Source organism: Nesoenas mayeri, assembly GCF_963082525.1.
Source record: "Nesoenas mayeri genome assembly, chromosome: Z".
Classification (NCBI taxonomy): Eukaryota; Metazoa; Chordata; class Aves; order Columbiformes; family Columbidae; genus Nesoenas; species Nesoenas mayeri.
Genome location: NC_137542.1, coordinates 45,367,322 through 45,395,066, shown reverse-complemented (window position 1 = coordinate 45,395,066; position 27,745 = coordinate 45,367,322). Strand labels below are relative to the sequence as shown.

The window sequence follows — 27,745 nt, the reverse complement described above, 5'->3', positions numbered from 1 at the left end:
TGTGGAAGAAAATGACATCAGCCTCATTCCACTGATAAATGACTTAGAGCTTATTACAACTGATAGTTATGCACTGAATTAATGGGAAAGGGGTGGAAAACAACAAAACAAAAAAGCTAAGGCATGAAAAGCTAAGCCAAAAATAAAAAAGAGCCAGGAGAGAGATCAAAACTACACAGAATTTACACCTTGAAATATAGAGGAATAAGAAACACCAAGAAACTTGGTAAATCAGTATCTTTATTTAACATAAAGTAATTTGATCAGTGTGCTGAACCTGCCATTGCTATTTTTAGTAAAAATAAACATTTGAAAAAAAACTACCTTGGAGAACATATTGTCTCCAAGCTTACTTCTGTTGCTTGTTTCACACCTCTTGCAACTCATCTAACACTAGGTGCTCTTTAAGAGGAAGGAAGTGCTACCTCTCAACAGCTTATTTCCTGTAACAGGTCGCAAGGTTCCTAAAAGGCAGTAGAACATGTGCTTGTGCCACAGGAGTGTGGTACAAAATCTGCATCTATTCCACTCTTCATCTTTCTCCATAAACATCCTCCAACATGATCTGTCAGACGAGAATGTTGTTCTGGTTAAAAGTCACACAGCAAGCCAGCTTAAGTACCCAGATGGCCAGAGTTTTAACTCCCAGAAGTTACTGCAGTACTAGTAAAGAACTTGGATCTGTTTGAGGTAACAATCAATTAGCAACACAAGAATGACACACTTTGATTGCATTACGTATTGCTACATAGACAAACATGTCACAACCGCTAGTCTATTATATTTAAAAAGGGACATTATCAACTACAAGCTGAGTTTTGTCTGGGCATGGAACTACTGTCAATTAAGCACTTGTAAATGCATATTTTAAGTTCAGTTTGTGCACATGGCTACTTCAAGCACAGAACTCTGGGTATCCACTATTCTGTTGAATAACTTGCATAGCAACAGGGAGAAAGCTTTAACTACGGGAGGACAAGAGTCAGTGAAAGTCTTAAGGGCAACAGCTGGAAGAGTTTTGAGTTCAGTTCTTCCTCAATGACTAGATTAAAAGTTGAGAGTGTCCCTTTACAAGATTCAGATACAACAGAAGTTAACTGATTTTGACTCCATCATTACAAGAAAACTACTGATAATTTCACTTAGAATAATTGTTAGACATAAGCAAACATTATACAAGCAAACAACTGATTTGTAAATGAAGTAGCAGCAACATGGAATTCCAGAAGGTTCATTTTCTGCAGGATTTATTGGGAAGATTATGAAGGTGTGGCAAATACACTGTGATTTTACATAATTTAGTTTTGAGAGTAGCTTATGGTAACTATAAACATTATTGAAAATGCCTGCTCACAGTCAGTACTTTTCTGGTATAAGCATAAATTTGCCAGGATTATTCAAAGTGCAGCACTACTCAGAAAAATGATAACATTTTACGTCTTGGCAAATAACATATAAGATCTGCTCAGTTCGCAGATGGTAAGACAGCTCTTTGTGATTGCCAGTACAATAAACGGAACTTGAAATATTAAAGCTAATGAGATATCAATATTTAAGGACAAAACATTAAGGACATAATTATATAATGTTGCCATGATTTCTGCACATTTTCTTTTTCTGAATGTAATTTTGTTAGTTCAGTGGGTGCATAAAACTGATACATGTACATAAGCAGCTACAAAATCAAGTTTCAGTTGGTTCTCAATGAGTGTGGTACTGTTAACTCAATTGTTTTCCTTCTTTCATAAGGAATATTATAAACTCAGCCACTGAGCAGATATGACATACACATTGGGCAAGTCAGTTTTATAAGGTGCTGTCACTTTTAGTCACTTTTCTGGTCCATCACTGTACTTAAACTGTTTTGATATAAATTTTGATTTCAACCTATAAGTGTTGTGGAAGATCAATTACAATTGAATCACTGAACAGCTGTACCGGTTTGAAATGCTGTCACGTGTTTTTTTCATGGCAAAATATTCACATTCTTTTTATTGCACAATTTGAAAATTCAGGTTATGTGCATAAAAACCTCCATAGTGTTTGCACTGCAACTTGTGAAACACACATTTAAAATGACCTTAATACATTTTACAAAATCTTTTTAAACTACTTTATATTCGTAAGATAAAAGCATCCTGAGAATGTTACAAAGTTCATTTTAAAAGCCCTTCAGCTCTGCTATGCTTTATTTATCCCCATAAGTTCCTAATTTGACAAGTTTATTTTACAGTTAATATCTTGGTGCTATATTTCACAAAATATCTTTTAGCAAAAAGTACACATTGGCATTCAAGTAATCCAGCCTCACAACTAATTTACAAATTAAACCTCTGTCAAGCTCTCAAGTCAGAAAGAGTAAACCAAAATACTCACAGAAACAGTTTTTAGCTGACCAAAAAAAAAAAAAAGTCAAGGCTCTGTGCATTAATAATTTGGTCAAACATTGAAGTTACGCAGTTTAATATTTTGGCAAAAAAAAAAATCCATCTATCCTTTCCAATTCTTTTTTCTTTCACTTTAGACTAGATGTAAACATACAGTACAAAGGCCGACAGTATTTAAGTACTCTGCTGTTGAACTTTTTTTCTTTTTCCTTTTTTAAAGTCCTTAGGAAAAGCAGACAAACAAGAATGTAAGTGCTAAGAATGAACAGAGTATCTTTGGGCTAAATAAAAGTCTTGCTGGAAAAAATGTAAAAATAAATTAGGTTTTTTTTTCCTCTACAGACATGTAAATAAATATTCTTTGAAGAAATTCTAGTGCCATATCCTAAAGCAGTATCTTCCTCTATCTTTTGGATCAAGACTAAAGCTTCACACAATCTCTACTATTTTACTAGGAAGATATCCATTAATATTTACATATTTTTGTAAAGGGAGTGTTCAGGCTTAAAAATATATTTATTTTTTAAAGGTAAGCCTGCCATCCTGATGGCAGTGATTCAAGCTATAGAACATAAGTTACAGAACATCCTTCAGTTTCTTATACCCTATATTAGAGGAAGGACATCATGCAAGTTAGAGAGGTAAACAGCCTGGATTCCAGGAATGGAGACAGAGAGTGGCTCATTATATGAAAGCTTGCATTGCCAGGAGTATTTACTCATACAGGTTTTGTTTCTCTTCTACACATAGGTATAAATTTTTACTTTTACAGTTATGGCTGCCACAAAAAAAGAGTAACATTATCTAAGGTTTCCATCTGGACAGACCTGCCTTTAGAAGGCGGCCAGGTGTTGAATACAAGCAGAGGCCAGGCCCAGATGGTTCACTCCTGATGGGAGTGTAACTACCTCCAAAGGAAAAGTAAACAACTTCACCAACATCTTAATAATACAATAAGTACATAATTTGGAGTCACGTATAGCTTTTTTTTTAGGCAACAATCAAAATCGGAAGGACTTTGTTAATCTTTAAGGCATCACTGCATCATGAACTAAAAGCTTCAGGTAATAAATATGGGAGGGAAGAACATCTCTGTAGCACAAGCTATCATTGTGTATCTGCTTTGTTGGCTAGCTCCAGGAAAAAAACAAAAATATTTTCAGGGATTGTAGCAGGGGAATGTTATACATGGTTCTGAGAAAAATATTAGATCATAAATTTCACATCATTTTTTAACATATCATTTAAAGGGCTGAATCTATCAGGCAAGATTCTCATCTTCACTGTTCCATCAGCACCACAGGAGAATATGTGATTTGCTGGTCCTGTTTCAATTTGCATGACTCCTGTCCCAATGTTTCTGAAGAGAGACTGTCGAGCATGCTCATTGATGAAAGTGTGGAGAAGATTAAATGTTGACAGACTCCATACCTGAAAAAGCATCAAAACATCAATCCTCCAAAAGGATAATTAGCATGACCTTAAAATTCACCAGCAATGAGTCGTGGAGAAATTGGTCTACATTTTGCATTCATTTTTCTGATACTAACTGTAAAAGAAATGTAGAAATCTAATGACACAGTTATAGAATATTCATTTTCTATAATAAGGAAATATACAGGGACTAAGGTAGGAATAACTAAATAGAAGACTGCAAGGTAAGATTAATGTTTCATAATTACATTAGTAAATGTGAAAGAGTATTGAACAAATGCAGAACTTATAACATATCTGATTATTTCACACCTATGCAAGATTCTTTTTGAATTTACACATCTTTATCTCTCTGCTCCCTCCTGCTCCTTAATACCTTTATGTTGCCTTCAGCAGATCCTGTGACAAAATACTCTTCTGTAGGATCAACAGCAATTGCTTTTACTGGAGAATCATGACTCTGGAGTAACTGTTGCTGCTGTTTTTGGCGAAGATCAATTATACAGGTAAAGCCTTTTCTGCCTCCAGATATTAACAGCTGATGTTTCGGAGCATATGCTAGCACAGTTGCTCCACTATCATGACAGGTAAAAGCTGAAAGACAAAGCGAAGTAATTTAAATAAACACACAGTACTAACTTTTATTTTCCATCAACTTCTAATGGTTCAAGACTGTAGCAACAGTGACTTTGGTGCTGTAATCCAACTGACCACAACTACTTCATTTATTGTAGTACCATATATATGCAAGCCTAGGTTCACATCAGACATCTTGAAATTGCAGTATTTTCAAATAAGCAGCTACAATCTGTATGAAAAACAATGTATATCCTTTTTCTACCCTGTGTAATCATGAACTATTAAGCCTTGACCAGAAATAGATCCTTTTCAAATGCTATAATGCTTGTTATTTTAAGGCATAGGTTTCTCATAAGAAGTGTCCTCCTAAATTCCTTGCCCAAATATCTTGTAAATTTCCAGTGATTATTTTACTTCTAATTTGCTGATTTCCATGTTTATTTGGATATGTCTGCTCCCCAACATGACTGAAGGAAGTGAATGAAGATGACAATTATCAGGACAAAGCTCAGTATCTTTGAGACTAGATCCTAACACATGGCATGTAGTTTATTGTACTTGTAGTTCAAAGGGTTCTCTAAATTTACATTTCGAAACTCCACACATCTCACCCATACAATTAAGCATTCACCGTACTTCAATTACAAGTTCACAGCTCTCACTCTGAGCCTAATTCTGGATTCCAGACATTGAAAGGTATTTCTTTACCACTGCCACAAAATATTAGTAACAAAGTTAATGAAACCCTGTTAATTTATTACAGCTCAAAACTCATACTTAAAGGAATAATTCTTCTAAAGCACTTTTGTAATACTGTATGTAGATATCTACACATGCACACACAGAAAGCATTTAAAACATTCCACAGCATTTGGCATAAGCTATTGTTTTCTCAACATTCTAGTCACTACAAGCAGGAGTTGCTCAGAATCTTTTAAAAATGAACAGAAATTACAAATGTCTGCCTGTCAGTGTTTGCACTTGCAGTGCAAAGAGACAAGGTATGCAAAGGAAGGTGCTCATGTCCATGAAAGCAGTCATTAACATGTAACACTAAATAATTTCTCAAGAATCTTTTTATTTTCCTGCTGGTACACTCAAACAGGATAGGGGAAGATGCTTTACAGCTAATTAAAATCACTTCCCACATAACTATTTCATAAAGATAGACATACACATATTTTACTGTGATTAAATACTTTGCTGGTTGTTTTTTACTTACCATGCACCAAGCTATTTGTAGGTGAAACCAAAGTATCCCAAAGACAAATATTTCTGTAGAAAAAAGTTTTAATTTAGTGAGAAGTGTTCTAAAGTATTTTGCACACTTGAAAAGTCACGTGAACCTTAAAAAGATTGTTTCGGGCATAAAGGCACTGTAAACAGACTTCCAAATATTACTTTTGAGCAGACCGCAAGCTACTTCCGTAACTATACCATATAATGCAAGGACATGCCATGTACAATTATTCTATGACTGGTTATTCTCATAAATGATTCATATTGAGATTACAATCTTTTGTAGTTGAATTCACCTGAATGTTAGCAGGCTTTGCTCCTTCTTGATCAAAACTTGCTTAAGAAAATACATGTGAAATGAAGAACTACACACAACTCCCTGTGTCCATAAAAATAATTTAAGACAGACTTATATGAATAGAACAGAATAGTTCACTTGGAAAAGACCTATCAGTCCAATGGCCTGACCACTTCAAGGCTGACACAATGGTTACATAGTTATTAAAGGCATTGTCCAAATGCCTCTTTAAACACTGACAGGCTTAGGGCGTTGATCACCTCTCTAGGAAGCCTATTTCAGTGTTTGACCACCCTCTCGGTAAAGAAATGCTTCCTGATGTTTAGTCTAAACCTCTCCTGATACAGCTCTGAACCATTCCCACATGTCCTGTCACAGGATCCCAGGGAGAACAGCTCAGCACATCCGTCTCCACTTCCCCTCCTCATGCGAAGCATGAACAGAGGATCTGTACTTCCCTGTAGAACCTCCTTTAACAGGCATATGGAATTCAGCTGCCTACATTGCTTCTTTCGCCATCGCACAAAGAAAGAAAGAGCATGAGTACTCCCATTGCTCTTAAGCTGCTTAAGGAGAATAACAAAAAAAAAGGCAGGGGTGTAGCCAAGGAAGGAGAGAAAACACAGCAACACTTCATTTTTATGCATTATCACACCAGTTCTTACCTGTTGTCAGAAGACAATCCTGCTGTGGCTATCAAAGATGATGAACTGATGAAAACAAAGTCATTCGCTGTTTTGTTATGACACTGCCAGGTCTGAAAAATTGCAGTTTAGAAATTATTATTTGAAAAATAAATGGATTTTACATAAGCATGAAATCTTAAACACGCTCAAGAAGGCAAGCTGTTTCAAAAACAATTTAAAGAACAGATGATGTGAAAAAGAGTATGCATATGCCTTCTGAGAGTCTTAATATTTCATAGAAGTATACTTTCTAGTCCTGTGTTATTTACAATTAATTAGCAATTGACAATTATTGGCAAGTCTCAAAGAACATTAAAGGTTATTTCAGATCTAACATCGCATTTTCTATTCTCTACGTTAGTAAGTATGATTTGGATTTAAGAACTTGTCTGTCACAGAGATCACAGGATGGCAACAATATATTATTAAATCTTGATTAACACAGGTTAGCAGCACAATCCCTGCCATATCCTAACTACTCTAAAGGGGGAAGGAAATAAGAGAGCATAACAAACATTTATGAAAGCAAATTTAGTTTTCAGCTTACCAAATATGGTTTAGGTGAACTTCCGGTAAGTGGGCAACATTTCCAGTTTGTTTGATATAAACTTATATATCCATCAGCATCAACAATTCCAAACTGAAAAAAAAAAAGTTATATTAATTGTAAATACACATGTATTACAGAAAAATTATCCACAATTCAGTGCAACTACCTTAGATTTGAAGAATGTGATGTTTCTGCTAATTTACAATCATTTGCGGAGGGAGCAGGGGGGACAGAGAGAAGAAAGCAAGTACAGAAGCATTCTGTCAGTTACCTTATTTCCTTGGTAATTGAATCTCATTCGAGTTACCCTTGAGTTGCCACCAGACCGAAAACATGTGATTTGCTGTGCATGACCCCATTCAAACATTCTTACACTACCGTCCTGAGCACCTGTCAGGTCTGCAACAGAAAATATTTACATGAGATCTTTTGTGGGATGGACTAGATGATCTCCAGAGGTCCCTTCCAACCCCAAACATTCTGTGATTCACAGGTCGTGTAGCAGTTGAGGAATGTTGCTTTCCAAAATTTTAAGAAATCTCACACCAGCTCACAACATCCTCAAAATAACTGGTGCCACAATATGGCTCATAGTACCTGGCATGGAGTAGTGGGTACCACTAAAACTTAATCCCATGGTATGCAAACCTTATTGAACTCTACTAAGTCATTATTTAATTAATAATTGTGTTTAGATGGTACTGAAATATGAAGCTATTTACTTGGAGATTATAACATATCTTTTTCTTACCATCTTTCATCCAAGTCACAAAACAGAAATACAGAACTTTTTGTATCACTGTTTCTAAAGACTATTTTATATCACCCAGTATTTTTTAAAATGAAAAATAGTTTCAGTAAAATAGGGCTTATAAACAACTTTTCAAACATATAATAAATTGCTGTGATAGTACAGAATAGCAGCATACTAAGAAACAGAGGCAATAAGTAGATATATTCTTTAGATAACTTCCTTTTTTTTAATAAAGTGAACTTACAATATGGCAATGTTGGATGAGAAGCCATTCTTCTGACATTATTAATAGCCTTCTTGAGCATCTGTTCAATATACAAAATAATAGGAAAGAATTAAACAATACAACTCAACAAAAAACTTATTAAACTAGAATAATTAGTGACCACAGAGAGTTGTTTCCTATCAAAATTCCTACTGAAAGCAATTACTAGGTTTAGAAATTCACATAGAGGTCAGTTTCTTCCAAGACTAGTGCAGATGTTAATACATTTGCAGCTTTATACATGTAGGTAATTAAAAACTTTTTGCTTCAGAGTTTTATGGATCCAAATATAAACATTCCTTAGACTGCAGTCTTACCTCTTTTCTTGCCAATTCCTTTCTGATTCCATTAAATTTATTGGAAAATTCCTGAATATAGTAAGATAAGCAAGAGAGAGGCAGAAGCATGTAAAGAAAGAGGTGAACAAACTTTAACAGAAGTAAAAAATAGGAAGGAATATATTTATTTTCAAGTCTAGTTAATTTATTGTCATTGATTGAGAAGTGATTATTTGTGGCCATCCAGAATAAGTAATATACCTAGCAACGGGTAAATAATAATAATAAAAAAATATCTTCAAATGCATTTATAATTTTGCAAATACAGATCCAATCGATTTTCAGTAGCACTTTTGTTCCAGATTTTGCTTGGAGTAAGTTACAGTATCAAAAATGCTTTTTCTTAGTTGACTAATTCCTTCATTGACATGAAAAAGACTGGAGACATCACACAATTAAGATAAAGCCCCAATGTAATTGAATCCTAAATCCAACCCACAATAACACAATTGCAAAGAAACGGCAGGGATTTTTCAACAAAGTGCAGCTTCATTTTTCTTTCATGTCTCTTCCCTTCTTTTCTTTCCATTAACATATGTGGAAGTTAAGTTTTCCCTCTTTTACTTCCTGTTAGTTCTCCTGAAAACTATCTGGCTGCTTTGAAGACACTCTTTGCTCAGAAACTTTTTTTTATTATGTTTGCTCATCCACAGATTATTTACCAGAACATGTGAGAGCAAAGAGGGCCTAAATTTATATTTGCACCAGGTGTTAACTTTAAATGATAACAAATGAAAGTTTGTTGCCAGAGCACTCACTTTCAATGCTTACCACTTACTATACATCAGTAGCAAGCTGGCACAGAACTACTTTCATACAATCTTTTAGGTTGGAAGAGAACTTTTGGACCATCAAAAATCCAGCTGTGACTTTCAACTGCTTTAATTTTGATCAGCATTTTGCCACTGCTTTGTCACCAAACCAGCAGATAGCGAATCCAGTATTTTAAGCACACTATTCTCACCTGGCCTCCAACCATATCAGGGTGTCAACTGGAAGAACATATGAAGCAAGTAAAATTTGTAATTCATATTACTAAATATGATCCAAAGAGCTGAAACAAAATGTTATTCAAATTTCCAGTTTGCACACAAAAAGGAGGAAAAACAGTTGGATGGGAATTCTATTTTCTTGCTAAAATTCCCTGGGGTTTGGATTAGGGGAGTAATTGCAATCCTCTTGACTACATTTTGGAAGCAGATTTAGATCTCTCAATTCTCAAAACTTTACTATTTGTTAAAGAGAAAGCCTTATGCCCCTTGGTTACCCAAGTGGATTTCAAAATACTTTACTGAAGATAAAAAATAAGATCTTCTCAAATACTTCTTTTCCTTTTTTTTTTCTGTAAGTACTTTAAATGACAAGTTAAAAAAAAAAAAAACAACCTGAATGTTTTAGTAAAATATTTGTGAAAGGAACAATTTATACACTATAAGATTTAAGACAACCGAGAAGGATATTCTTCAAACATCAGTGCATACATCGATCAGTAAATAATTGCAATACTTTGCTCTCTAAAGTTACCATTTCTCTATGTGTAAGTGAAAGAAAAATTATTCATGGTCATTCTATTTCTTCACCAAAATGAAGGGTTGCGTTGAGTTTTATAACCACTAACTTTCAGCCAGAAGTCAATGGAAATCATAGTCTTTCGTTCAACAGATAAGCATGCATCATGATCTTCTGACATCTACTGGATTACACTTTGGAAAAATGCATGCTTAGAGAAATGAAATAACTTCGAAATAACTGACAGGTAGAACACTGATTGCTTTGTTGGAGAGCTGGGTGCTTTAGGCCTAATGTACAGTAAGAATGAAGAATAAAAATGCTTAAAATCTGCCCCACCAGTTATTACACTGGTGAATATTGGTATCACTCATACTGGTTTGAAAGACAAGCTGTTGAACATTACCTGAGTTTCAAAGCTGACAGAATGTACTATCTAACTCAGAGCTCTCTTACAAACACCTCCTGTAAGAACTGTGTAAACACACAGTATGAAGGACTTGGTGGTGAGCCTCGTTACTTACCTTTCATGAACTGCATATCAGGGAAGAGTGAAGAAAATTAACAACAAAAAAAACCAAACTTTGAGCTGATAAAATGTTGTCAACTGACCAAGTATCATACATCCAATAGCTTCCCTTACTGATGGAAGTGAATCAAAGACAACAAAACTGAAAAGCCAGTAATAGTAAAGAACAGTGGACTATATCTACCAAATGGGCTGCAAATGATGTAAAAGCAAAGATGGGAGCAAGGATCAAAAGTAGTATCCAAAGGAAAAAAGTGACAAATAGTAGCAACAGAAAAGTTTTGGGTGAAGCTGAGTCTCCTCCAGTAACACTATATTCTCTCAAGAATCCCTGTATCTTCCTTCATTTACTTTGTCCTTCATTCAGTACCTTTGTCTCCCCTACCTCATGGGCAAGTGTCATTGCATGCTGTGGTTGGTTCTCAACCACAGTTAAACAGTATGCCAAACAAAATGTAGGTCCAAAGTTTAACAGCAAATGCATTCAACACAAGCATAGCCATATATCTTAAGGTAAGGAATTTTTACTACATATAAAATAGAAAGTAATGTAAAAATAGTCTACATTAATAGATTATGTAATTGTTGAGAAAGACACAAAACACACAAATTCTATATATAGACAGTGAGAAGAGAGTGGCAAAGCCATTTGAACTATACTTGCAGAAGAGACCTGATTGTGATATCAGAGCTGCAAAACTGACAACTAGAATTGGTAATTCCTAAATAGAAGGGAGAAGTATAGGTACTGGCACCATAGCCACTTCTACGTGTGGATAACATTTTCATTCTTATAACACTCATCCCTCATCTGCTTCTCCTAATCATAAAATATTTTTAAAAATGAACTACAATATAAATTAACATACAATATTCTCATTCTGCTGCCACTTATGGACTTGATCTCAGCTGTTAAATGCCACCAACTGCAGCCAAGTTGCGAAACTTAACGCATTCTGTTATCCATGAAAACTCCATACCTATGTGCCGACAGGCTGAGACACAGGTATCTTGTATGACAATTTCAGCCCAGATAAGTCACTCCAAATAAGCATCTTCCACCTAACAAATCAGCTTTATTAGAGAGCATATATGCCGCATAGGAACTAAAGTAAGCATGTCAATGGCCAGACAAGAATTATCGTTTGATCCAAATTAAATCTGAGCTAACAGCTTTTTGCTTAGGGCCAAGCTTCACTCCAGACACAGAAGCTATTTCTAAAAGTAAGAGCTACACTTATGCAGGTGTCACCTATATGATCAGGAGGACCAATTTGCTCATGTGGACATAGTCACACTTTACGGGGTGTCCCTCACTCTAGTGTATTTCAGAAATGCCGCACAGCAAAATTGATTATCTCCTCTAAAACATGATCATCAGAAGTGAGATATTTAATAATGCTACTAAGCAGAGCTATGGCAAACTGCGCAGCACTTCAAAGAAGACAGAGCTGACAACAGCTTTTGGAGATAAACAGTTACACACGTCGGTGTGATTTGTAGTTCCAACTATGCATGATATTTGTTGTTGGTTGTATTCCTGCAGTATTGCTTTCCTCATTTTTCTTATGAAACCAAGAATCTCTTTTTTTTTTCCCCACATTTAAGTTGCTCTTTTTCTAGAGTTTCATTTGAAGCCTCTGTCCTGTCAGTAAAATTCATTTGCTGTCTTTTCTATAATAAAGGCTCATACTAATATGCAGTGCACTACAATAGTATTATACATTGTACTAGAGCAAAGTTGGTATTTACTTTTAAATAAAAGCTGGAATGGTCTGGAACTCAAAGCAAAACTTCAAATAAAAGATAGCTCTGTATTTCACACAAATATTTCTACCCAATCTTTATGAATTTCTATTCTGAAATCTCTTTAATATATCCTATTTAGATACAACATTTGCCTTTAAGTCATTCAAGAACAATTTAAGCTGCAACTCCTTACCTGAACCCTGATTTGTTATTTTTCAACAATGTATATGAACTACAAAAAGCATATAGGGTTTGAACAAAACTTTGTTTGCTTAGCTGGTCTATCTTAAGTTCTGTGCAGTATTTTTACCTGTTAATTGAACGATAATAATAAAAAAAAACCAACAGCTTGCCTTGATTACAAAGAAAAACTACATTTACTTGTACAGTAATTGTAAAATATAAGTAGTAATATTGAACAGACAGAAGAAGTAGAAAGAGTACATACAGCTAATCTTTTACAAGTGACTTACCACAGATGCACCCCTGCCAGTTTGTGTACTACCAAGCCAAGGCATATTGATAGGTGTGCCGGGATTACTATGAGTATAAGGAGTGGTTCCCTGAACATTTACCAGATCATCACGAGCATGTATAACTAAGAAATCGTCGGCCCTATAAATGAAACAACATTATAAGTTAGACTCCGAACAATAAACATTAAATACTGTGCTTTGTTACACTGATTTATACACAGTCAAGCTGTGATATTGGAAACATAGGAAATATACCCTTTATTTTCTATTTCCACATCATCATCAACCCAGGTATAGATTTGTGTAGCTAAAATCGCAGAAACATCTAATTCTTGAATGTCATGACTTGATGCTATTGCAATGCAGTTCCGATTTGCCTGAAAAAAAAAAAAAAACCACACACACAAAGGCAGATATAAAAGAAATACTCAAAAAAGTCCTTTTAAAAACTTTATCTGGTTATGGTACAGTTGTTCACAAACCCATACAAAACCCAAACAATTTACAAAACCCAAATATTAATGTCCACAAATCTAGATACTTAAACTGTGTAAACTTCATGTTTCCCTTTTAAAAGTTTATTTGCGTCTGGGACAGCATCACTCTCTCAAACAGCTCTAGCTTCTCCTTGCTTTCCTCAGAGGCTTAATAGTAGATAACTACACTACACTACTTGCGACCAAGCTTCCCCGCCTCCACTTCTTAAGGCTTAAGTAGTTAAACGGGAGAAGAAAAGATTACTTCCTGGTCATCTTTGACAGAGAAGGAAAAATACACCTACACAAAAGCTTAAAGTAGAAGGCAACTCTCCCTTCCCTCAATCTATTGCACAACAGAAAAAAAAAAAAAGACCATTTGTAGGACAACTGTTTAATTACAAAAAGATAAGTATGAAGTGCTTTAGAGAATGGAGCGCTAAGAGTTTACGCTGTAGCAGGATCACTGGCAAAGGATATCTCACCCATTCACTATGGGACTACCACCTTTGATCAGGTGGAAGTACAACACCTCCTTTATGCTCACCTTATTGACTGCAAAAGCAGTAATGATGTCAGACTCTTTATGGATTATTCTTGCCTTGCCTCCTGGGTATCCCAAATCTGTTTCTACCTGTATGTAGAAAGTAAAGCATATTTGAATGCAAACTTCTACGCAGCAGCACTTTTTACTGGAAGTAGAGACCAGACACTAGATCATAGGAATTTCATATATTTTTTCTCAATTTTAATTCTAAAAAGCCATGAAAAATATAACCTGCAAGAATTATGGTAAATGTGTGTCAGGTGTAATACTCTAGCTTCCCACTGCCATGATGAGATTACCACAGAAAGCATAATTTGGCACAGAAGTCACAGTACTGTGTTCATTCTCCAGTTTTTCAGGGAGGCTGAAAAACAGCAAGGTTACATCCACACTTGGGGGTATTGATAATAAAAATCTGAGTCTTGATGGTTTTTTTTCTTAAAAGAAATTACTAAGTCATTTCATGCTTTTAGTAAACACTTTTTGCCACTGAAACTAATGAAATAATCCAAAAAAGACCTCTGTTAGGAAGACAAATCGGAATTTAGCAGCTTATCTATTAACCATTCTCCACTACTAAATAAATCTGGAATCCTGCACATACCAGTACCACAAAAAATTTACTTTTTCCCCTTGCCCTCTCTTAATATGATGGAATTATGTATTTGAATCTTGTCTACCTTTTTGCGTTTTAGAAATGCATGCAGGTATATGCCAGCACACAATAAAATTCTAAACTGCATCTCTACCAGCACTGTACTATGCCTGTTCAAAAATAAAGAGCTCAGCATTGCAAGTATTAAACTGAAAGATTACAGACTCCAGTCTGTTGTACTTACAAAATAATTTCACAGTGGAAAAAAAGGCATTGCCAAACAAATGGTGACATAAAAATTCAAACCTGAATTAAAAACGTAAAATCATGTATTTTCTTCAAAACACAAAGAATTATTCCAGAACTACCATTTCCTAGCCTATCCCTTCAATTCCTTACTTCTCTGGTCTTCAAAAGATCAAAGGATATTTGAGCCAAAAACCAGTAACATGGTGCTGTACAAGAACTGCAAACAGTATGTTTCAGAGTCTGAAAAAAAAGCCTGTAGCTGTTATACACCATGAAGTAGAATACGTTTAAGATGAAAACAAAATTGATCCTTCAGGATTCTGATGTATCTAAACCTGCACAAAACTGCAGTGACAAGAGATACAAAAACACGATCTGTGTTGTGTAGTGAGCAAACTCTAAGACATTTTTCCCCACTCTGTTCCAGTTATCTACTTAATAACACTGCTTTATCACAAAATTAATAACAACAAAGTAGCCCAAGGACATCACAGAGTGTTCTCATTTCTGTCTTCCCACCAATTTTGTAAAAGAAAGTCTGAAGAATGCAGTATTTGTTTGCATTTCTAGGAATAGTATTAACTTTTCAGTCTCTCATACTAATCTTTAAAGTGAGTTGCTATAAAGTTGTTACGTGGGTTCACTGTAGGAAACTAGATCATGCTAACAAACTGCTGTAATTGCAGTTAACCACCTTCACTTGTAGGTGACTATTCTAGCCACCTCATTCTGCTAAAAGCTCGTGTTCTCATAGTACTGTTGAACTTTTGTCATTTGGGCAAATGTGAACCTCAGCTCTTCACTTGGCATAGCTCTGGACTTTCATAATACATATTGTTTTTACCTACTTGTTTAATCCAGCTTTCTAACATATGTTTACTTTCAGATAGGCTCTATAACAAGACTAGTTTAACTCAAATTCCTGCAAACCTGAATTTAAGTTTACTTTCTTATGTCAAAGAATTCTTTTAAGGGAGATCAGCACGATTTCAAAAAGTAAATTATTCATAATAATGCAAGGTCTAATTAACTTGAGCATTACTAGTATGTACCTTATTGATGATGGGCTCCTCCACCACAGAATTTTTCATGGTTTCATTGTGCTCCTCTAATGACTTCACCAAGCAAAGAACCACCACAGAAAAAAGAATAGAGATAAGACATAACACAGAAGGTTTCAAGGAAATCCTTAATTTCTTGTTTACCCCAACACACAACAACTGAAACACAACAGTATGTTTACACACACACACGTATTTTATGTAGTAACCATAATTATTAAATTCTAAAGTCTATATGGAATACCGAAGACACTGAGGTACCTAATTCCATACTGCAACAGCATCTTGTCCATCCCAAAAGTAAATTTTTTGGGAAAAAACAAAAAACACGCTATCTCCACTCACATTTTACCAGTAACAAGAGGATATAAACTGAAGACAATTAACCCATGCTGTGCAAGGCTGTCAATGATCCTACTTGGAAACATGTGAAGCAGGTCTAAAATATTCCAAAATACCTTCCATACAGCATAGCAACATGGCTGCATTAACGTAACACATCAGAGATCACGTATCTTCAAAGGACATCATAAAAGAAAAAAAAAAATCCTTTTGACTGCAGTCTGTAGTGAACACAATTAGCCACAAATACTCAAGCTAATATTCTAGTTGTGACAGGACAAAGATTAGCTCATACAGAACTCTTTGCTGCCATCGTTTTTCACTAGTTATGAGTACTCTTCTCCACTTGTCCTGATATGCTTCTTTCTCCTATGTTTCTTGCTACTCTTCAATTTTTTTATCATACAAGTGATTCTTTTGAATTATTGGGAACAGGGTAAGAAACAAAAGGAACAGCTAAAGAGGGAGAAAAAACAAAACTCCACCGCAGAACCACAACTTTTAACTATATCCAGAACCTGGAATCCAGCTAGCCACTGGGCTAAGTTATCAGGGTGAGAAATGTTAAGTGTTCTATGGCCATTTGTCTTATTAAAATTGAATCATAACATGACAGAAAACAGTGAATAAACCCAGGATGGCTACAGTATTGAAAAACTTGAACTTTTAGCACTTCAATTAGGTTACTGGTTTTAATTTTTGAAATTTTAAAGTTTGTAATTCTTCTGAGGCAGCTCTTACACTGATCTTAAAGAATAGGCTGACTGTAGCTAAGTGGTGTTAGTTGTCAGCTTGCAAAGACTGACTATTTTTGTTTTGAATGACAAAATTGTCAAAGATTTTTAATATTAAATACTGTAGATATAGAGTCATAGCCAAGTATATTATCTACCCATGCTCTAGAAAGTAAACAAGCCAGACAAATAAGTTAAGTAAAAGCTCACAGATTGACCTGCAACATTTTATGCATTTTATGTACCACACCAACCTCATTTAGGCATCGCTTCTTTGTAAAAATATTTCTGATAAAGGTTTCCTGGACTTCTTCCTGTTTGACCAAGTACTGCCAGAGCCTCTTCACAGATAGTGCAATATGACTGTTAGATCTACAGAATAAAGTTAAAACAAATATCTACATCATGCTCACTCTTATAAGAGGCTAGAATACCTTACATTCTAAGAAAACTATAGTCAGAAGAAACATAGAAGCAAAACTACAGCTCTGTAAACACTGTACTAGATTTGGAAGCATCCTGATATCATCTTCCTGACAAACCTACATGTGAGAGAAGGTGCAAAAGGAAGAAGGAATAGAACATACGGCATTTTCACCTCAGATCTTGGGACATCTGAGAAAAATATCTTTAAGAGATTACACAACAATAAGGTCATCATACAGATTATTTATTTGTCCACCTCATTCCTTACAACATGGATAATTTCTGGTTATTGCTATGAGTGCTTCTATCACATGGACAATGAATGAGTAACACTACCTGCTAGGAACACATCATCAACTGTGTAACATCTCTGAAACAACCATGACTTTTCAGTAACAAAATTGGAAGGATTGTAGAAATGGATCAGACTTCAACTATTTATGCTTATCCCTAGAAACCATATGCTCATGAAAAACTTGTAAATACACACATAGCTGCTTATGGCAGGCCAAAAACCATCAAACACGGAATCACTTTAAAACATTATTTGGAAGTAATGCCAAACAGCAGATAGATGTTAATCTCTTCATTTTTAATAAACTCAAGTTACTGAAATTAAGTTTGACAAACATGAGGTATTTTACAAAAAAAAGACAGGTTCTCTTGATTCTGCAACCACAGATGATAGACTAAAAAAGCAGAAATCTATTTAAAAAGTGACAACTGAAGAAACTGAGCACACTTTTCTGGCTGAACATGCAATTATGTGGAGTCACAATCATGTAATTATCATAAATATTAAATATTTCTTCTCTGATTTTGGGAAAAGATACTGATAAGAAAGTGGGGCAATTATTTAACTCATTGTCACTCATCCTTAATTATTTCTCAGGGAAAATTTGTTATTGTTTATTTTAATGTCAAACATAGTTTTTCTACAGACACACTCAAAATTAGTATGTTAAGCTTCAATAAAAGAGCTTAAAAAAAAAGATAAATTTTTTGTTTCCTGATCTTGCTTTGGACCAGAGATTAATGAATTCTGATGTGAACTCGCAATTTCACAGTGGATTCAAGCAAATCTAGAAACTTGCATTATATAGTTATCGAAATTATGGTGTATCATATGCACTAACAACATAATCCTTAATGTGTATCAAAGATATCACAGTAAGTGCTTATAGAAATCAGACTCACCTGAACGGAGTGTTTGTAGGCTCAAGTAAAGTTTTATGGCGAAGCAATGCTGGACCAGCAGCTAGAGCATCTTCAGAAGCATGAACTGAAATATAATGCTGAGGTGGACCCCCATATAGCACAAGACGTCGGAGGAGAACTTGCTCCCAGCGCTGTAGTGTTTTCAGAACTGCATGGCATATTGGGGAGCTAACTGGAAGCTCTAGAAAGACAAGTGAACGATAATTAAAAAACCTTACTTCTCCATTATAATATTGACAAAGATAATTCCACAGCTGAAGGCTGAAGTATATTTCAAGTATCTCCAGAACTAAGTTTTATTTGAACCTCACCTTGATATTTACGAGTATAAAAAGGTGAACTGCTTTGTGCTATCACTACAGGAACAGACCTCTCCAACACTGACAAATTAAGTATCATGGAACAGATCCTACCGGAAGCTATGTCAAGGCATTTGGATGACAGGCAGGTGACAAGGGAAAGCCAACACACCTTCACAAAAGGCAAATGTTGACTGACTGATGTGGTGGCATTATATAACAGACTGACTGCTGCGGTGAGCAAGGGAAGAGCAACTGCTGTCCTCTACTTCTGACATCTGTAAGGCCTTTGACATGGTCTCATATAACATCTTTACCTCTAAATTGGAGAGATATAGATCTGATGGATGGAAAGTTCAGTGGATAAGGAACTGGAGGAAATGAGTTCATTCAAAGAGTTGCAGTCAAAAGCTCCATGTCCAAATGGAGATTACTAATAAGTAGTGTCTCTCAAGGGTCCGTATTGGGATTGGTACTGTTCGTTATCTTTGATAATGACATAGACAGCGGCAGTCAGTACATTCTCAGCAAGTCTGCAGATCACACCAAGCTCAGTGGTGCGGTTGATTCGCTAGAGGGATGGAATGCCACCCAGAGGGACCTTGACAGGCTTGAGGACCAGGCCCATTCGAATGTCATGCGGTTCAGCAAGGCTGAGTACTATGTCCTGCACCTGGGTTGGGGCAATCACCAGGATGCAGGACAAAGTGAGTGAGAGCAGCGCTGTGGAGGAGGCCTTGAGGGTACCAGTGGATGAAAAATTGGAGATGACGTGGCAATATGCACATGCACCCCAGAAAGCTGGCTGCATCAAAAGGAGTGTTGCCACCAAGTTAAGGGAGGTGACTCTGCTCTGGTGAGACCCCATCTAGAGTACTGTGTTCAGCACTGGGGTGACCAGTACAAGACAGACACAGACCTGTTACAGCAGGTCCAGATGAGGCCACAAAAAATGATCAGAGGGCTGGAGCATCTCTTCCATGAGGACAGGCTGAGAGAGAGCTGGCATTGTTCAGTCTGCAGAAGAAGAACTCCAAGGGGAGCTTATTCCAGCACTTAAATACTTAAAGGGAACTTACAAAAGAGATGGAGAAAATCTTTCTACCAGAGTCTGCTGTGATGGGACAAGAAATAATGGTTTTAAAGCGAGTAGAACAGGTTGCCCAGAGAGGTTATAGATGCTTCATGCCTGGAAGTGTTCAAGGTCAGACTGGATGGGGCTTTGAGCACCCTGGTCTAGTGAAACATACCCCTGTCCATGACAGGAGGTTGAACCATATAATCTTTAAAGGTCCCTTCCAACTCAAACCATTCTATGATTTCTATGAAACAAGGAGTAGGAATGATTTAACCTTAATTACAAAACAACTATGGGGTTTCCACCAAGGAATTAGTATTGTAAACATTCTTCTACAACTAAGAGGCAAAGAAAAAACTAAGTATGCAGACTTCTGCTAGCTACTGAGCACTCCTTCTCACACACTCATCTTACCCACCCACCACGTTATTTCAAAAATATAGTAGTATGCTCAACCGTATCAGAACAATTATTGCTAGATCATGGAAAAATTATAACTTTTCAACAAAAAAAATAAAGCTACAACATACATACTATTCAACATGTTGATTTTAAGTATGGTTGTTAAGAATGAAAAGATGACTCTGCTGCTTATTACCTGAAAGATCATGTCCAGCCAATGGGTAGAAAATCTTCAAATTGTGAAGTACCAGCTGAACCATTGCCAATCTCATCAGTGACCAGCTAATAAGAAAGCACTAATAAGTTATTTACTAATAAGAAAACAAAATTCTAATTTATTCACAATTAGGATTTAAATTTAGAGCTTTAAGTTGTCATTATAAACTGCTGATAACTATAAACAATAATTTAGAATATTATATATACTTTGAATTCCAAAGTCACTGTATCATTACTAAAATAATAATTGTGAAAAATTAACTATTAAGTCTAGATAATACACTGTCATGAAGTATCAAGTAATTGGTGTATTTTATCAAAATGAGAGAAATGCAAGTGTAGCAACTGCAGAACATCTCGCATTCTGAAGAGTTACATACCTGTATGAATTTGAATTAGAATGCTCCTGATTGTGTGAATTTGATGCAAACACATTTCCATCAATATCTTCATCATCTTCATCACTTTCCTGACTCTCTTCTGAATCATATTCCACTCTACTTTGCGATGGAAGAAGAGGCTAAAAATTTACACAACATTCCTTAAGTATCTTCAAGCCAACATCTACTTTTAAATAGTCTTTTAAAAATGCAACATTATAGTATTTAATGCTTTTTATTAAAAAGCAGGCATACAATCCTACATAATTTAGTAACATCTGGAGTTTCTACCTTGCGAAAAGGGTAACTGTCCATAAGCCTTGCATACTTTAACACCTTCACGGTCTTTCAAGGGCTCAGAGGACTAAAGAACAAGAAAATCCTATCCTCTGCCAACAGTGTTCAGTGACAAGCCCACCATCCGTGCCCCACTGTATCATTCAGTATTCACACTTTCTTGTTTGTGCTTGCTCCCAAAATACCATTTACATTTATTTTGCTGATAGGGTTAATATTTGTTATAGAAATGTACCACACAAATCCACCTTGTTGTATAATTATATAACTTTCTACCAAGAAACATCTGCTACAGCAGATTTGACACAAGGCAACCTAATTTGACTTCTAGTAAGCATACACGCTCATTTCCCTCATTTGAAATAGAATATGAAAAGCTTCTCACATTTCCTTTTTCATCTAAATAGCTGATCCATAATTACCTACATATTTGTACTCTGCAACTGTAAAAAGCAACATGTTTGTTCACACCATTATCTGAAAACTAACTAATTTCAGAACAACAGTACTTAAGAAAGCTGTTTCAAAAATATCTATAGGTAGCATTTTAGAAAAAGCTAAATATGAGTAATAAAAACAGGCAAGTTTTATCACACATCTAAATTTATACCTGTAATAAAGGCTAAGAAGAAAAAAATTACCATTCCAGAAGTGAGAGAAGATAGTTAACTGTCATAATAGCAAAAAATTACCTTTGCAATAAAATAATCCCAGATGCTAAGCTCAGGGGGAATAAATCTTTCTTTGGAAGATGGAGATTCTTGATCTACCAAAGGCAATGCAGGCGACTGAGAACTCTCTTTTGAAGAGGTTTTTGATGAAAGCCTATAACGTTTTTGCTGTTTCTCTCCATCATCTAAGGAGGAAGAAAACACAGTATGTTGCTTTAAATTATCTGCTCCACCTCCCTACTGCTTTTAATAAAGGGACTTGCAATAGAATGTATCTTCCTCATTGTAAGTTTTCAGAATTTTATCTTAATATTTCTGTGGCAAATAAACAGAGAATGTTAATGGTCCAATATGTAAAAATATTACATAACTAGAATTCCAGATGGGGAAAACCCCCATTACAAATAACATAAAATAGTAGAGTACATCCCTAACTGCATCAGAAGCTTTCTTCCTACAATAAAGATGACAAACATTGTTGCTCAAGCAACAGCACTGCAAAACTTGAGTAAGTACTAAGGAATACTGACTATGCTTGTTTTTTAAGATAATCCAAGAGTCATGTCTTTCAGAATATATAGTGCAAATACCTAAGCTTGCATTCGTACTCCAAGTTTCAACTCCGCCTTTCCTTCCAAACGAGGTCTATACTTTCTTCTAAACAGAACAATTCTGATAAATCCATTTGTCCTGACTATATATTTCTCCAGCAAATATATCCCATTTTAACTAATACAATCCAATATATCAATTACCAAACAGGAAAGGACTGATTATTTGTAATAATATTCTATTTTAAGTCCTAGGACTTGAGGGGTTCCCTCACTTCTCCCAACATTATTTTTTTCAGAATAAAAAGTGTCTACAAGAGATTTATGTGAATTATATTCTTGATGATTACAGTACTCTAGGAAACAGCTTATCCAAAGTATCAGAAATATCTTAATACAGTTACATCAAAATGAACGAACAAGCTAGCCTTGTTTCAGATCCCTTATTTCTTGTTGAGAAGTATCAACTTCACAAACATAGAAAAAGTAATGGCTTACTTAAAAAGAGGTTCACATCACCATCTGATAACATGAAATCATTCTGGTTCTTGATAGATGAATTCTATTCCAATGCAGCCTGTTAGTAGAGGAGCAATGACATCAACTGTCACTGTCCCTGACCAATAAATTAATGTTCTGTCTCTCCAGAACACTTCTGAAGTGGTGAGGATGAGGAAACCATGTTTGGAGATTTGACACAACATGGTGGCCTTCACTGTCCTTCCATTAAGAGACAAAATGGATTTGAATCTATTTCCTACTTGATTGTAAAATTCATTTTTATTGCCAAGTAAATAGATGTAATACACGAAGATTAGTTTTTAGGGAGCAGATTTTTTTTAACTGCCTTCTGAAGTCCCCAGAACTTTCAACATCTATTTAACTAAATACTGAAAAAACCCACTTTTTTCTTAAGCAATTCAAAATCTCCCTTTTCCAGTTCATGTTTGAAGACTATGACATCACCCAAAAGAATCACAGAACACACTTCAGTTCCACCCCACCCCACAGCAGTCTTTTTTTTTTTTTTTCAGTAAAAAAACAAACAAACAAACAAAAAGGAAAAGACAAACAGTTGGGGGAGAAGAATGTAGAAAAAACTTCTCAGTTTTTTATTTAGTTAAGTGGGTGCTTTTTTGTATGTTTTTCACCGAGCAATAATGAAACCAGGTAGCTAGTCATAAAAGATCTCATGTAAATACCTCTTAACTAAGGGGAATACACGTTGCCTCATTATTTGAGTCTCTGGTTGATACAACAGCAGTAGCAAACAGTCTCCAAGAAAGCAAATTTACAGGCTAAAACAGCTTATCTGCAGATTAGACATCTCTGTCACTGAGTTCATGCATCAGCCTCTTGAGCCAGAGCAGTTGCAAGGATGATCTAATATGAACATCACAAATGCAAAGAGGTGCCTTATTGTTTTCTTTCCTTATTCCCTTCGGCTACCAAGGGCCCACAAAATTAACTTACAGGGGAACTTCTGAAATAGCTTTCTCGTATTAATAATACCAGAGATGGTACAAAAAGAGCCAGCAGCCTGATGAATGCCTGGAGTGAACTACTAGAAAGAAGTACTTCCTATACCCTTATTTTTTTTGGTTTATATGTTTTAGGCACAGGAGACTTTTGAGTCTTGACAGATCCTTGAAAGACTATTTCCTTCAAAACTCCTATGGGCACTCCAGTCACTTGAAAACAGAAGGTCCAACACTCTGGACAAAACAAAAACAGTGCTTACTTAAGAACAGTTATATTCCACATATGAGCTTTACATGCTCGTAACACAAACTGAGCCAACTGTAAACCCTGAGGGAGGTTAACATGGAAGCTGATTTAAAAAACAAACAAATCAAAACACAACTTTGGGGTTTTTTATACCTCAAAACTAATTTTTTTTTTTTTTTTTTTTTTTTGGTTAAATGAGCAGATTATCTGTATTCACAGTGGCTGACAGAATTATTTCACAATTTCTGGTTATTTCTGGACCAGAAAAAAACCACGTTTTTCCAAGCATTTTCAAAAATATTTTTGACCACATATGAAGACAAGCCTTACCACTACAAGCAGCTGAACTATAAAATAATTAACATATACAATCTAATAAAAGCTGAAGACAGCATCTTATCTTTCATCTTGAAACCAAGATATTTCAACAATCTGTATTACACCACTATACTATAACATCTCTTCTGTTTTCATGTTGGGGATATTATTGGAAATCCACTTACCTGTAATTAAAAGTCGCAAATATAAAAATTGCAGTACAATACATTTTCATTTTATTATTTAAAGCTCATCAGCTAAGAAAGAGCATGCACATGCATCACTCTGAACGAATTTTTAGCAATTGCTTAAAAAAAACTTCACTAGGCATAAAAATAAGGAGCAAGTGTTGCATGATACAGAAATAAGCAAGTATATGCTTGCAGGTTGTTTTTCTAAGCAGAATTTTAAAAGCAAATGCTTTACTTTAAAATAGTATTTCTTTTGCTTTATGTTGGATCATTCTTTGCATTTTTAAGAGTACTGCAGGCTAGTCATTGGAAAAAAAAATAATCAATATTTAAGAGAAATGAAAGTACAACCATATAAGTAGTTTGAAATATGTATTACTAATGCCATTTTTTTTTCATTTTAAATATCTTCAAATAAATTAATGAATTCTTTAAAAATCTGACGTTGTCAATTGGGATTTCAGATCACCAATTATACTAACTTTCAAATTTTTCATGTATTTCTAGTTAAAACTATTTTACTTTTACTTTTTTTTTTTTACATTCAAATAATTTATATTCAGTCTAATTATAAGACAAACATAAAAATGTTATTTTTCAAGAATACTGGAGTATTTCAGACAAACACGCATAATGACAGTCAAATGTGTTGCCCACATCATCTCCCTTCTACCTTCCCAGAAAGAGCTAAAGGCAGATCTCTCAGTTTCAAAAAAAAAAAAAAAAAAACAAAAACCAAAAAAAACCAACAAACCAAAAATGTGCAGAGAGTTACTGTGTCTCATTGAATACTGGGTACAGGCATGAAGCATCAACACTCCAATACCCTAAGACAAATGCAAGTCTTCCCTAAAAAATGTAAAATTATGAAGTCTTCTCCTACAAACACATCATCCTTGACTTTAAACATCAAAAAATATCAGCACTGCTGAAGCTCAGAAGAATGGAATGACAGAGAGGTGATGAAGAAATGCTGATTTTGAATCACACCTCAAATAATTTTTGTAAGTGTAAAGCCCTGCACAGATTCCTATAACCTTTGGGAAACTGTGAAAGCCAACTAGAACAGCAGGCTGGTGTCAGTCTACACTGCTGTACATTTCAACTTCAAACTTTAAAAAAAATTTGCATTTTGCAAGGTTACAAATCCTGAAGTTTTCAACACGATATTCTGCTTATTCATGGGCAATAGCCCATGTGGCCAAGGTGATGAATTTAATGAATTAGGGCTCTATCACAGCAATAGCACTAGAGTTCTGTAAGCTGTAGTTAGATTCCTGTTTGTACACAAGACTATAAATTCTTTGGTGTATTTATGCACCATTTAATGAGTAGTGATTCACTGAAAAGCTCAAAGCATTTATATATTAAACACTCAGATGTTTCTGAAGACATTTTATACACTGGGGGCATTTCAATAATCAGTGACTGGAAACCTTTAAAAAAATTAGATAGGCACAATTAAATACTTGGTGACATACACAAAGTTTGTTGGCATTTCCTGTTCTGACTGTGTAAGGCTTCTTCTACTGACTCAAAGTAACTACATCACACACAGTGCAAACACTTCAAGTCAATGCCTTCAAGTCATGCAATAACTGAATATGAAATGAAATTATGGATTTCTAATTTTTAAAGTAAAATTCAAGGTCTTCCTTAAGAACCCTCTGGATTATAGAAAATGTACCATCTCTATGAAGACTTAAGTTACAAAATAGTTTTCTGAGGCAGTATTGAAAATAAAGTATATGGTAAATATTATTCTGAAAAGATTTACTATAATCAACAATAGGGTTATATTTCAAATGCTAATTGCCTCTTTGAAAACAAAACCTACCCACAATTTTAAGATATAATGTCAGTTCTCAAACACTGGCCCAGTTTGTCAAAATCTTTTTCTGCAACCGCAAAACAAGAAACACATCTGGAACATATAACATATCAGGCATGTCTAAAAGCATTCAAACTGCTATGCTTTGTCTGATCTTTACTGTGAGAGAGGCAAAAAAAACCGCCTCACTCATGCAAACTAATTCCTAACAGACATCAGGATTTTACAAGACTACCATGAACTAGTTTTTATTTCTGTTTTTAAGTTTGTCTCTAAACAAAAGATTGTATTTATTTAAAAGAAATTTTATATCCAAAGCTATTGTATGCCTAAGTCACCTAATGTACAGAACAGAAGGGGAAATAACATAATTTTATTGGCCTAAAAGGAGCTTCAAACTTGGAGATCAACATCCACATTCAGGAAAAGTGCTCAACGATTGGGGAGATGTGGGAGGAGCAAGAAGACAACAATGTGCAGGACATATAGCGGTACTATATTAGAATCTTCACTGTCAAGAAATTTTGGGTTTGATCATAATTTGAGAGTGAAAACATTTAACAAAAATCTAAAAACAAACTTCGGAAATAAGAGTGCAGTTATGCATAACAAAATGGGAAGCTATACATAGTCTAAATCATATTATGGAAGAACATGCTATAGTTGTCTGGAACAAGCATTCCAGTCACTTCCCAGTATTTTTTTCTGAATATCAGAAGAGAAAGCAAGATATGACAGTAAAGGCACAAAAAAAATAGCTGATTTTAATTCGACTACTCAGCTTTGTTGCAGGTCTATTGCTTTAATTTTTTTTTCTTTTTAGTTTAAAGTGACAGAGAAAGATGTTTCTCGAAAGTTCTTTCCCCTAAATTTGTTGTAGATAAACACATATTAAAACCAAATAATACACCTATTGAATCTTAGAATTATGTTGGTTGGAAGTGACCCGGTCCAACCCCTTGCTTAGAACTAGGCTGACTTAGGCGATGGACCTAGTTTGTTCAGGTTTTTAATAACTCCAAAGATAGAGACTCCACAACCCCTTTAGGTCCCTTTTCCGGTGTTTGATTAATCCCTATAGAACAGTATTTGGAAAGGTCCCTTCTTCCCTTAAATTTTCATTTTCAGCTTATTGATTCTTCCAGCAACAGTTTTACTAATTCTGCCATCAGCCAGCCAGCATTCATTTTTAAGACAAACATGCAGTAGATGGGCATTTAGTATACATTTCAGAACACATTTCTATGTAAAAACAATTTTAAAACAGTAGTGACAGCAGCATTAACACACCTCAGTATACAATTACCAACACTGAGGAAACCTGGATAAAAGCCAAGTT

The 27,745-nt window shown here is 35.1% G+C and overlaps 1 protein-coding gene across 5 annotated transcripts in view; it reads right to left on the bottom strand.

The window, feature by feature from the left end:
* Positions 1-274: 274 nt before the first annotated feature.
* The window catches only part of DMXL1 (Dmx like 1), a 79,397-nt gene continuing 51,926 nt past the window's right edge, over positions 275-27,745 (bottom strand). For 4 of the 5 annotated variants that reach the window (XM_080361921.1, XM_080361923.1, XM_080361922.1 and 1 more), the window contains 16 exons: positions 21,809-21,972; positions 20,820-20,959; positions 20,417-20,502; positions 18,421-18,622; positions 17,052-17,169; positions 15,713-15,775; positions 13,817-13,903; positions 13,049-13,170; positions 12,791-12,932; positions 8,172-8,232; positions 7,445-7,572; positions 7,171-7,263; positions 6,603-6,694; positions 5,623-5,675; positions 4,198-4,415; positions 275-3,818 (listed from right to left, as the gene is read on the bottom strand). In XM_080361921.1, the coding sequence (XP_080218047.1) occupies positions 3,594-3,818; positions 4,198-4,415; positions 5,623-5,675; positions 6,603-6,694; positions 7,171-7,263; positions 7,445-7,572; positions 8,172-8,232; positions 12,791-12,932; positions 13,049-13,170; positions 13,817-13,903; positions 15,713-15,775; positions 17,052-17,169; positions 18,421-18,622; positions 20,417-20,502; positions 20,820-20,959; positions 21,809-21,972 (1,994 nt within the window). In that variant the 3' untranslated portion in view covers positions 275-3,593. Of the gene's footprint in view, positions 3,819-4,197; positions 4,416-5,622; positions 5,676-6,602; positions 6,695-7,170; positions 7,264-7,444; positions 7,573-8,171; positions 8,233-12,790; positions 12,933-13,048; positions 13,171-13,816; positions 13,904-15,712; positions 15,776-17,051; positions 17,196-18,420; positions 18,623-20,416; positions 20,503-20,819; positions 20,960-21,808; positions 21,973-27,745 lie in introns of those variants that run through there. The other variant, XM_080361925.1, reaches the window with a different exon arrangement.